Source organism: Varanus komodoensis, unplaced genomic scaffold, assembly GCF_004798865.1.
Source record: "Varanus komodoensis strain SLA01 unplaced genomic scaffold, ASM479886v1 scaffold42, whole genome shotgun sequence".
In the NCBI taxonomy this organism is placed as follows: domain Eukaryota; kingdom Metazoa; phylum Chordata; class Lepidosauria; order Squamata; family Varanidae; genus Varanus; species Varanus komodoensis.
Window position 1 is genome coordinate 3,889,759 of NW_025335972.1, and position 12,633 is coordinate 3,902,391.

Below are 12,633 nucleotides of genomic sequence, written 5' to 3' on the forward strand. Positions count from 1 at the left end.
GCGTTTCACTGGTCTTCAGCAGAAACTAACTTGATGCCCCAGAAAAGTACAAATACAGGGCATAAGCAGAAGGATGTCCTTTGTTTATCCCAACCACCTGTAATATTGGAGCATACTGCCTCTGAGGTCCAATTCTAGCTATTACAGCCAACAGCCACCGATAAATCTGTAGCACACCAGGAATTTGTTTAGGTCTTCTTTAAAGCAACTTGTGCTATCCAATACTCCCTGTACTGAGGAGGCAGGGAAGGAGATTGGGCAGAAACACAACAGGATAAGGTATGGCTCTCGATTCTTTGATTCAATTCCAAATCTCATGGGGAGGGAGTCTGGAAAGGAATGCACTCACTCCTCATGTCTCTACCTGACCACCCTACCTGCAGTACCCCGAAAGTGCACTGGTATCCCATCCGGACAAGGCACCGCAGGGTGAGTTTTAACACCATGGAGCGCTTGAAGGAGACAAAGTTCCTCACGTTCTCAAGCAGGAAGAACCTTGGTCTGTAGTAGTCGCAGTAGCTGGAGAACGATAAGAGTAAAGGCAGGGTCAGTTGTGTGCACTCTCCCTCTGCCAGCCCTAAACAGCAGAAAGGTTTCCTCAGGGACCTTCCCCCGCTGGGTGCCTTTCCAAATTCTGTGTGGACAATGATTCCTGCTATCTGTGGTCTGCATGGCGACTGGCGTTTGGTTATGCTGGCTGGGTGGGATGGGAACTCTGGTCCAACACATGTGGAAAGGTGCCTGGCTAGCTGGACAAGAGTCTGAGTGTGGAGAGCAGTCACCTGAGGAAGGAGACCACCAGGGAGTTCTTGAACTTTGAGTACGTGCGGGAATTGAAGCGGTTCATTCCACTAAAGCCTTGGCAAGGCGGCCCACCACACAGCATCTCCACATCGCCCTTCTGGGGAAGCTTCTGGCCCAGGGAGTTGGTCTTCTCGCCAGACATCACCAGCTTCAGCAGGATGTTGCAGTCCTCCGTGAACACCGTGGTGCCAGGGTTGTTGAGGCGGAACGCCTGTGCAGCCGGTTCCCACATCTCGATGGCCCACAGAGTCTCTGAGACTTCTGGTATTGGGAAAACAAACCACCAAACACAAAAACAAAGAACGAGAGCATTGTACTCGTAAGTGACTGATTTCTAAAAACCATGCGGAATTAGGAAAAATGCTTCTCATTCCATAAACCCAGGGGTATAACACCTCTGGCCAAGTGGCCAAATCCCATCCCTGCAAATCTGGCCCTGCTCCTTCTGCGGGACCCCACCTCCTTTCCTCCAAGTGTTTGTGCAGTGGCTTCCACAATCTAAAAGACTGCAATGCCTTTCCTAAGGCTTGGTTACTGGCAGTAAGATCCTTAAGCTAGAACATGATTGTGATTTTTAGTATTTTGGTCCTGCTTCTTTCCCCCAGTAGCTCAATCACCACAGGGATGTAGCCCTGGAGAGCTGCTCAGAAATGGACTCTGAGAGTGAAAGAGGTTCCCCATCCTGGCACAAAGCTGAAGCCACAATGGGCTCCATCATCTTGGCTAGCAGCTAGCACAGACACAGTGTAGCTGCTAATCCGGTGCTCCCCACCCATCCAGAAAAATGTTTTCCAAGTTGCCTTGCCTGCTTGGTGGAACCCCTCCGACAAGCCTCCACAGCCAGAAAAGACATCCAAACTGCGCAACTTTGGGGGCTTTAACTCAGTTGCTTCAACCTCATTGTGCTCAGCTGCTCCTGAAGATTTCCCTTTGCTTTTACCTACAGCAGAAAAAAAACACAGAACAGAAAGTGACAGAGCCTGTCATTCCCATTTATAACCACCCTGGGACTTTTAAAGAAACTGTAGAAGCGAACTAAAAAGTGGTGCACTGTAGTGTACAGGGAGATTTACACATAGCAAATGGGAAGGCCCACAGCTGGCTTTCTGTGGGGATCTGGATGCATTGCTTCCCCTACCTCCTTTTGCCAGTGCAGAACTGGAAGTGTGCCACCCACCATTTCCAGTTATTTTCTTGTAAGGCACAAATATTCTTCCCTCTAGGTCAGAGCAGGGTATCACAGTGGAACAAGAGGGTAGAGTGGATTCTACCACTTGAGGCTGATGGTGGTGAAGAGGACATGCCATTTTAAAAATATTTCCTGCTATTAAAAAGAACTCCCTGCAAATTAAAAGTGAGTGCATCAGGGAAAAGGTGCTGGCTGAACCTACTTCCTGCTCTGCTAACTTTCTACATGCAGGCCATATTTCATGTACAAAAGCATTCAGCTCTGCGATGAGACAGCCCACTGCACAGCCTTAAGGCTCCTGTTGTGCTGCATGCACCCAGCCTTAGATTTTAATTAACCTGGTGCAAAATTCTGATTTTTCTAAAGCCTGGCACTTACATGCCTTTGCTTTCCACTTCTTACAGACTGTGAGTTCTAAACCCAGAGTGATGATGGTAGTTAAGCACTTACCTTTCCCTTTTCCTTTCCCTTTCCCTTTATTTCCAGAGCTACGAGCATGATAAGGGGGGTCTTCAAAGCTCTTTGTTTTTGCGTTATATGCCTGGGGAAAAAACATGCATGTGAACAAAAAGCTCAAGGAAAACATTTTTGGCCTCCAAACCAATCCAGACTGATACACACACAAAATGAATTGTGCAAGTTCCTTGGGTTTCTGAGGATCTTGCACAATCTCCCAAGGATGCTTCAATCCCCCTGCACAACCTCCCAGGAATTTCTTCAATGCAAGTCCCACTGAAGGGAATAGGAAGGGGAAGAACCATGGCTCTGTGACAGAACACTTGTTTTGCAGCCAGAAGGCCTCAGTTTTGATCTTCAGCATCTCCAGTAGGGCTGGAATTACTCTGGCCTGACTCCCTGTGAACCGTGCCTGTCCGTCAGCACTGACAGTAGTGAGCCAGACAGGAACCCACAGCTGCCACTCAGTGTTGACACTCCTGGATCTAGAAGGACTGAGGGTCTGCCTCCCTTCTTACGTAGCTCTATTTTAAGGAGGTGGCACAGGAGAAGCCACCACTAGACTGGCTGGCACATGTGTATAAACCTGCACATTCCACCTCAGGCACCCAAATGCCTTGGCCTAGTTGGGGTTTCAGAAGCAGCTGCCTACATATGACCTAGCAGCCAATGTATCCATGCACTGCTGCAAAATCCCACTGATGTAGTGGGAAAAGTCACCTCTAGGAAGTAGAAACGATCAGAGCCACTCGCAGAATAGTCCTGGATGTTCTCTGTCAAATCCTCCCCATATACCACAGTACAACGGCCCTGCACATCTTTGAACTCCACTGTGGCTTCTTCATCACTCCAGTATAGCAAGTTGATATCTGCGTGGTAGCTGGCTTTCACAGACTTGTGCGTGTTCTCTGGCCTGGAGAGACAACACACACACAAACACACATGGGGATATGAGGATACTAGAAACAAGGAAAACCACAAAATCAGAACTGAATGGAAATGCCACTTGCAGAAACTTTAATAAACGTACAGGCCTGGAGAGAGTTTTTTATATTTTCAAGATCTCTTGAAAGGCCTTTTATGATTAACTTTCGCATATACTGACTTATCTTGTTTTTAGGCATTTTTTAAAAATTCTGTCTTAATTTCGAGAAAAGCCACCATGTGAGAATTTTTTTCCCTAGGAGACACTATAGACTGTGTCCATAAATAGTAAAAAATGCCCAGAAGAACACACTGCAGTGTTACTTAAATGTTCTAACCCTGGTTTCCTCTACCCTATTGTCATCAGTTCAGCATGTTTGTAACTTACCCTGAATGGTCTCTCCTTTTCTTCTTCTGTATCTTCTATTGATTTGCTTTATTTACCTTCCCAACTTGCCCACCAATCAGTTTCCACCTGAATCACCTGCAACCTCTGTGCATTTTCCTAGCCATACTTTATCACTGGAATGCTTTGAGACTCCCAACATCTGCCTCAAACCATCCATCCATCATACTAAGCATGCAGCATTTCAGACTTATCTTTTTGCTTAGGCCTTCCCCCTCTCATTTGTTCTCTACACCTTCAGCAACCCAAACATTTTCTTCTTGAGACTGTGCTAAAGAGACTCAAAAAAGGACATAGACTTTACACTTTATGTTGTGAGCCGCCCCGAGGCTTCGGTGAATGGGGCGGCACAGAAATGTTTTAATAAAAATAAATAAATAAATTCACAAAGGTTGTTCCTTGCATCTCATATCTTTTTCTTGAACAGTAAACTGAAAAACGGGGGTTGTCTCCTTTTTATAATTAAAGGGTGCCCAGTCCATTTGCAAGGGCTTAGCAAATATTACACTTCACTCCAGCACTCTGATCCTGCAAGTTATTAAATGCCAGCCTTCCCCCACCCCTGCAGGTGCTCAAGTGTGCAGTGGGAACAAAGAAAGTGGGAGATGCAGGACTTCAAGTGGGGGGGGGGGGCTGTTCTTTCCAGTGCCAATAGAACAGGGACCCCCAACCTTTTGGACTTGTATGCACATTTGGAAATTTGAGAAACTTCTGTGGGCACCCCCACAAAATGGCGTCTCGAAAGAGGTGGAAGGGAAGAGAAAGAGCAAGAACAGGGGCTAGGAATGTCCAGGAAGAAGGCTAGGGATGGGAAAAGGAGACAAACAGTGAAGGGAGAGAAGCAGTAAGGCCAGAAGTTGGAGAGACAGGAGAGAGCAAAAAGGAAAGGTCTGAGTGTATGGAAGAAGATTTGGTATGTTTACTCTTTTCTTCTGGTCTGCTGAACAGCTGATCAGCAGTAGGTTCAGGAATACCTAGAATCCCAGTATTTTTCTAAATGTTTTATTAAAAAGAAATGTGTAGAAGGGCTAGGGAGTGGAGGGTATCCTAACTTCCTTTGGAAGTGCTGAAGGCACCACTTGGGAAATCCTGGCTTTGGAGGAGTAATTCTTCCTTCAAAATTCCCTTCCTCTGCCTGCTGAGGTGCTGATCATGATCATTCCCTCCCTCCCTCCCTCCACTGCTGTCTGCATTCTAAAAATGTACACATAAAAGGTAATGCATATTTAGAGCCACATCTATTTTTGGCCAGCTTTTCTCTGAAAAGCAAGTTCTCAAGTTTGTTGCTGCTTTGCTTGGTTTTCTTTTAAGAAAGGCCTCTGCTTGAAGGATCTTGGCCACTAGATATTTGCATCCAGTTATGCACCCACTTCAAGTCATGCATTGCATCCCTTGCTGGACTAGTGTGCTATGTCAATTTTGGCTATGGGAAGGGTAATCGAATTCACCAATAGTTTTTCGTGTTTTCATCCCAGCAACAAAACCAGGTGAGCTGTTGTTTACCTGTACAGTTTGTAGACTCGCAGCTTGATTTCTGCTTCGTTGGGTTTGCCATTGCTGCGGATGTTGCAGAAGATGGCTTTGATCCGGCCAATGCGGTATGGTTCAGGAGCATCTTGATTGCTTCCCTTGATGTATTCAGAGTATTTGCGGTAATGCTCAGGATACAGTTCCTCATTGACGGCTTCCTTCTTCTGGCGTTTAACAGGGCTAGCCAATTTGAGGCTAAACAAATAAAAAATTAAGAGCCAGGACAAATGAGGACCAAAGTTGGCATTTATTTGCAGTGCAGGAAATTGTGCCCTTCCCAGCCACCTTTCAGGCTGTTGATGAGCAACTAAACAACTTAACAGTGGAATGGGTATGGGCAGACAGACTAGCAAAAATGTTTCTGGCCCAGTAACTTGTGTTGATTTCCGGCATCTTATTAAAATGTGACAGTATTTGCATATCTAGGATATGCATGAGATGGCATAGCTTGTATATTTGCATGTTTTACTTTCTAACCAACAAAATCTGTCCCCCCACAAAAGTTTGTGCCCTTAGCTCAGTTACACTGAGATATTGAAAGTGATTATACGAATCAATTACATTTTAGTTCCTTAATCTAGATGTTGAAGTACTGCCCTGTTACACACTATAGAAAGTGTCCGGGAGCTTCACATTGCCACAATTGTATGCTAAGATCTTACTCCCTTATTAAACCCTTTAACTCTATCTTATCTTCCTTTTACATACTGCTCAGTAAGGTCAAGTACAGACCAATCGTGTCTCTGCATTCCTGACCTTTAGTGCTGCTCAAATTGTTGTGAACCACGCAGAGAGCTCTGGCTATTAGGCAGTATAAGGAAGGAAGGAAGGACAGATGGACTGGTCCAGGTTTGCCCTGTTCATCCCCATAAATCTGCTACCCAGGTCATTTGGTTCTTACCCTCCCGCTCTCTTTTCGTAGTGGGGATCTAGAAAAACCCCAATCCTTTTCAGGTGGCTCTTAAACACAATGGGAAATGGGTCTTTCTTTTGAATTTGTTTCTGTTAAACACTAAAAAATATACAGTATGTTTTAAGTGCTCAGCTCAACATGCATTTCTGATCCATTCTGCAATTCCTGTCTTATTGCCTAAGGAATTAGTCACCTCACCCAATTAGCCTTGCCTCACCCAGAGCTAGTTCAAGAACCCACCTGAATGAGAAGGCATCTGGCAAGAGGAAAACGCCATCGCCCACACGATACTGCACCCCATTTTTCATTGCCACACCATAGAACAACTTCCCTTCTGACTCCTCTTGCGGCTCAATGACTTTGGGGATTTCCTTCTGCCTCACTTCGTCCAAACGAATACAACTCATGCAGAACCTAGGGAAAAAAGAGGCCTGGTATGACCTGCAGGAACAACCAACCAACCTCTCACCTGCTCCCCAAGAATGGGACTCTAGAAGCAGGTCAGAGCACTCAAAGCATTGCTATAAAGCTGCATTACACAGAATAGCACCTGCTGACTGGCCCTTCCCTCCACTTTCCATATATTCTGGTTGAAAGCTTCCCTGGACCCCACCCCTTAGCCATCCACTGCCATGCACTAACTTGTGTTTGTTGTCTTCCGTGGGCTGGATTTTTGGTGGAGTCTCGAACCTGGCATACTCCTGATCATACCACATTTGATAGAAATAGGTTCTGCCATCGTCTTCCACCATTTTGATCTCCACATCAAGTCCTCCCTAGGGGAAGAAGGTGAAAGTTTGGGTGGTGGAGAGAGAACAAGCAGAGCATCACAGCAAGACAAGAAATGCCTGCCATCGGTTCTAGTACACTCTTGCTCACAAGTGCGCATGCACAAGCACATCACAGAAGCTACCAGGACAGATGTCCTATCCATGAGGAATTCCTGACTGCAGAATGTTCTCAATGGTAGCACATGGGCAGGACAAACTTCAAAATTATCTCAGAGTGGGGAAGTAAGAAGGATGTTCAAGATAGTCCTTCAAAGATGGGAAGTGAACTAAGACACAGTTCTCTTTCTCACACATTTTTCTCTTACAGAAAACAATGTGTCCCATCCATAACAGCTTGCTTGGTAGAAGGAGAAGGGGAGAGGGAAAAAGAGAAGCAACGAGGTGGCAGGAAATGAAAACACTCGCCCACTTTAAGTCTGGGTTCAGTCAACTCTTGAGAGAAAAAGGTTGCCCATGCCTGGTTGAAAGGGAGGAGAGGAATGGAAAACTGCCCAGTGGTTTTTCTTCTGCAGAGCAGGGGCATCCCAAGGGCAGCTTTCCCAGGGTTCTCCCAAAGCCGGAGAATCAGGAAAATCAGGGCATTCTCTTAGCTCGTGAACTGCTGTTAGCCTGGAGTCTACCTTCCCAGAGAGGGACAGCAGCATTGAAGAATGTACCTGTAGGGACCAGTTTTCTGAGGGAGCCTTATAAATGACATTGACTTTGCCATGAATGTAAGCCAGCTGCATGTCTTCACACTCATCCACCAAGAAGAGCTCCAGTGGGTCAGAGGTTGCTCCCAGGACGGTGTCCGTACCACGGCAGAACCAATGGACATGAAACATCGGCTCGTTGTTAGCATCTTCCCACATGGCTGTGATTCTGGGGGGTGCAGAGAGGAGGCAGGAAGGGGAAAGAATGAGATCCAAAACAAACTCGCTACAAAGTTCTCCCACTGCTTGAAATCCCCTTTTCTCTCTGTCCCAAGTGCTCCCAGGGAAGGAGGCCCAGCTGGCAAGAAGGCATGGAAGAGCACTTGGGGGAGGGAAGGAAGAGGCATCCTCTGTTCTAATTTTGTGCAAGTCCAAGAGTGATGGGATTCTCCAAAGGTTAGCTGGGATCCTTCCAGGCAGCTCTGCGAAGGAGGGTCAGTGACATTCCCACCTGCACATACTGTAGGTCAGGGCATGATGGGCTAAGGCTGGGAGAGGGGAGATCACACGAGGCCCCCTCAAGCGAGTTCTTGATTGAGGTGGGATTTCAGTCTCAGGTTAAAAAATCAGCTTCACTGAGACTACACTCGAATAGTTCCCAGAAAGAGACACACATGCATTCAGAACATGTGGATACACACCTCTGATGATCAAGAAGCACTATAATAGTCAGCAGATCATCTTTTTACTTGTTACCATGCTCGGCACACACATGCCTTTGCGTGTGTGTAGCCATCTTTTACATGCTTTCTCAGAAGCCAGGTCCATTGTGTTCAATGGAGCTTTCTCCTAGGTAAAAGCATACAGGCCTTTTATCCTCCTCATCAGTCCATCATGCAACTGTTATGTCCAGATAAAAAAACTGATGTAAGATTCCTAGATAGCCTTTATCCATGTTGTGGTAGCACTTTAAGTTTGAGTGCTTGCTGGCTCTGAACAGCATGTTTATTTCCAGGCTGACTGACCTTGCCAGATAGAGGGGCTTCGTGGGGTCATCTGGGCTGACAGAAACACAGTCGCCAACTTGCAGGGTCTCTGAGTCAATGCACACCTTCTGGTAGTAGTTCTTCTTACCATCACTCTGTAGGCAGAGAAAGGGAGACATGCTACTAACAGGACAAGTGTTGAAACAGGGGTCTTGAAGCCTACACAACAAGTACACAGGGTTCCTAATTGCACTGCCATCACACCATCTCAGAATTTTTTTTCTTGACAAAAGGGAGATTACATCATGGACAAAAGAAATCAGGCTCACAGCGTGGAACTACTGCATCTTTAGTTCCCTGAATGACTTCTTTTTTTAAGAAGCAAATTCTAGACATCATGCAGAAAATAATAAAGGGCCAAATGATGTTTCTGAATCACAAGTGATTTAAATAGGATATCAGGCCTTTTTGCACACTGTCTGATACTATAGTGATCTAGCAATCCACACAATGTCAAGTGGAGCATGACAGACAAAATCCAACAAAACCTACAGCAGCTCAACTCACACACAGGTCAAGAGGGGAACCCAAAGCTACTTGTTTTTCAAGCTGCCTTAATGCATGGCCTTTCTCAGGCAGGGAGATACCTTGACAGGGTCTCCCACCCAGGAAATTCGGTTCTTGCTTTGCTTTTTCTTCCTTCCTTGCAGCATCTTTTTGGGGGAGGGCACTTCAGGAATGTTGTCATCCACCTCTTCATCTTCATCCGCTTCTTTCACAGCCAGGTTGGGGCACCTAGAACAAGTCAAAAACAAGCACAGCACATGTGCAGTTAAGAAATGAAGCTTTACCAATCCAGCTTCTTGCCTGCCTCCACCCACCAAAAACACCCAATTCCAAATGTTTCATGCAAATTTCCACAACCAAAATACTATATTCATCTACTGCACCTTTAAAAGTTTTACACTGCATTTCCCCCCATCATTACAATTCTGGACACTTGGCAATATTGAACACCTTCTGGAGATCTTTCAAATGGGACAGTCTGTCTCAACCTGGCACCCTCCAGATGTTTTGGAATCCAGCTCCTGTTGGCCCAGCCAGCACTGCCAATGGCTAGAAAGGACAGGCGGTATTGTAGCCCAAAACATTTGGAGGGTACCAGGATGGTACAGCTCATGAGACAATCAGTCTTATTTTTCATTGAAAATTAAACTAGCTCTTGTTATTGTAGACATGGGAATGAAGAGAAATGCATCCGCTCAGAGACAGAAAACAAGGATGTAAGCAATAAAGCTTACATTTGTAATTGTTCAGTTATCATTAATTTCAAATTTTTATGGCCTTATATTTCAAGAGCCAACATGATTATCCATTAGCACTTATATACCGCTTAACGTAATAAAATCCCTAAGCAGCTTACATATGTACCACTTTTCATGTATTTTGTTTAAGGATGAGAGGTTTTCAGCCTCTTATCTGAAAAGATAAAGATCTTATCTGAAAAGAGTTTTATGTATTCTATCCTGCCTTTGTAGAATGTAGGATGTATGTCTGTCCTGCCTTTTACATTGTCCTCCTCCTTCCTTTTGTCCTCTCAACAACCTGAGAGGAAAGTTAGGCTGAGAGTCACATCAGCAGGTTAGGCTCTTTGCTGCTCTCCAAAGCCTACAATCCCCATGCTGCAGTGGGACAGTTTAAGCTGACAAAGCAAGAGTGTACATGATGGTGGTTTACCTGTGATCCTTCTGCTGGCAGGCAAAACCTTTTTGACTCAGACAGGACTTTGGCATTCAAACTGGTCTGCTACTAAGCAGACCTTTAACTGGTTGGCTTATTTACTCTTGTGCATTTAGTTTCTCTTTAATTTCTTTGTTTTCCTGTAAGTCTTAATTAAGGTTTTGTTTTTAACCTGGGAGTTATTGTTAGTGATCTTGAGTGCCTTTCTTTGGCAGAAAGGCAGGATACTAAACAAACCAACAAATGAATTAGCTAATTCACAGTTCAGGTCAGTCACTGGCTTGCCCATCCCAAACATTTAGCACCTGGCACATCAAGACAAGGGTCATGTAGCTACCTTCGCTGTTGGCAGGCCTGTTTTGACTTCCCACTGCCACCAAACTTAATCATATCCTGGCAAGCTTTGCATTTGCCACACTCTGGCTGCTGGCAAACCTGGATAGAGAAAAAAGTAAAGAGTTCAGTCAACACAGACAACATGACCCTTCTGTTGCCCAATGAGCCCTCACACTAGTGCTACCTGCATCTTTGAGTGCTGGACAGACATTTCACAATCCAGTGTGAACTGATGCACAAACAGGAGACTGTTAACCAATAGGAAAAGGAAATACTGACCCATCTGTCCATCAGTGGTAATTACTAGCAACCTCAAAAACATGATCTCTGAAATGAGGGACAGATCCTCAGTAAAATGAGGGAATCATCCACTATGGCATAAATGGCATTAAACATTTTTTTTGTAAGCCACCTTCTACCCAAGGTCCAAATTCTACTTTGGAGAAGCTTGGGAAGGGACTGCAATCCAGTGGTGGGAGGACAAGAGGCAAAGGAATGGAGTCAAACACAAAAGGGGTGAGGCCAAAATACCAATTTATTGCAGTTTAAAGTTCCTGTGGTGAATAATTAAGTCTTAGCAGCAGCAAAAAGCTGGGAAGCCACTGAACAATCCACTGTACAGGAAAAGGGGGTGTGGCCAGGGAAAGAGGGCAGGGCCCCCTGCAGAGCACTGGAAAGCCAGACTTGGTCCCCATGCCTGAGGTTCCCCACTCCTGAATTCTACTTAACAGAGCAGAATGTTCCTCCCCTCCACCCACTGCCACCCAAAAAAGGGCATATCTTAAGAACCTGTCAGGAAGGACCTAGCAATGAGACTCAATTCGCAGATCACAAACACGTTTTATTCTTCTTCAGTTTCCGTCCTGTTCTCTTTGATGGAGCTGAGAGTTAACAGCACCTGGTCAGAGTGTGTCCCACCAATTTTGGTGCACATCATAGTGGCCTTCTCTAGCCGCTATTTACAGAAATCTGCAAGCATATCTAGAAATTCTTCCTCAGAATTAGGAACTCTCCCCTGCTGTCCTTTAGTGATAGAAACTCAGGGTCAGGGAAGAGTGCAGCAGTGCATAGCCTAGCTTCTGTCTGCCTTTCCTGCTTCAAATAAAAGCACTCTGTTAAGCCTGCCTACTACCATGCTGGAAGGCATGATGGCAACTGCAGTCCAACACATATCAAAGACATGGGGTTAGGAAAGACCACGTCATGCAAACCCCATGAGAGGTTGAGCTTAATCTGCATACTTTGTTGTGAAACAGGCAGCTCTGTGTTGGCAGAATTTGAGAAGGCTCGCCTAGGAGCAATGCAGTGGCAGAAAAGCAAAGGGAAGGTTTCAGTAAAATAGAGACCAGTGAATTACCAAAGACACGGAAGCTTTGCTCCCTGAATGCTAGAACCTTTTGTCCCCCATGCATGCAACCACTGGCCTTATGCAGGCAAAGCAAGGTTTGGACCAGCAAGACAGCCTCACTGCATAGTTACCTCACAGACGCCACAGCGCCTGCGCTTCATCACATTCTCCTTGTCCTCCTCCTTCTCATTCTTCTCTATTTGCTCTGAGAAGAAAGTGTCAAAGATCAAATAGACCAGCTTGGTGGTGGTGGCTTTGGTGGGCCCTTTCTCCTTATCGATTTTTGTGGGGTGCCTGATGGCCTGCCTTCTGGCAGCTCGCCTGGAAGAGAACAACCATGAGAAAATACACACCAGCAGCATTCAGCTGGATCCACAATAACCTGGAACAAAATGGATTTCCCCTTCTTTCTCTCAAAGTGACTACAGGAGTCTGTCTTCCTTTTTTAATGTTTTAATTATTTTCTCTACTAATTTAAAAACAACAATTATTCCAGAGACATCGGGCATGCTGGGTTAATATCTTATTCTTATTACAATTAATATATGTTTCAGCTCTACATATAGTCCCATTTCTAG

At 45.4% G+C, this 12,633-nt stretch overlaps 1 protein-coding gene across 1 annotated transcript in view; it reads right to left on the reverse strand.

Annotated features, from left to right (window-relative positions):
* DNMT1 (DNA methyltransferase 1) overlaps positions 1-12,633 on the reverse strand; it is a 60,615-nt gene that overhangs the window by 14,309 nt on the left and 33,673 nt on the right. The window contains exons 15-27 of the mRNA XM_044443512.1: positions 12,187-12,376; positions 10,709-10,806; positions 9,279-9,426; positions 8,671-8,786; positions 7,670-7,874; positions 6,865-6,998; positions 6,463-6,636; positions 5,283-5,504; positions 3,170-3,362; positions 2,444-2,534; positions 1,610-1,744; positions 783-1,065; positions 378-519 (exon numbers count right to left, since the gene is read on the reverse strand). Coding sequence (XP_044299447.1) covers positions 378-519; positions 783-1,065; positions 1,610-1,744; positions 2,444-2,534; positions 3,170-3,362; positions 5,283-5,504; positions 6,463-6,636; positions 6,865-6,998; positions 7,670-7,874; positions 8,671-8,786; positions 9,279-9,426; positions 10,709-10,806; positions 12,187-12,376 — 2,131 coding nt within the window. The remainder of the gene's footprint in view (positions 1-377; positions 520-782; positions 1,066-1,609; positions 1,745-2,443; positions 2,535-3,169; positions 3,363-5,282; positions 5,505-6,462; positions 6,637-6,864; positions 6,999-7,669; positions 7,875-8,670; positions 8,787-9,278; positions 9,427-10,708; positions 10,807-12,186; positions 12,377-12,633) is intronic.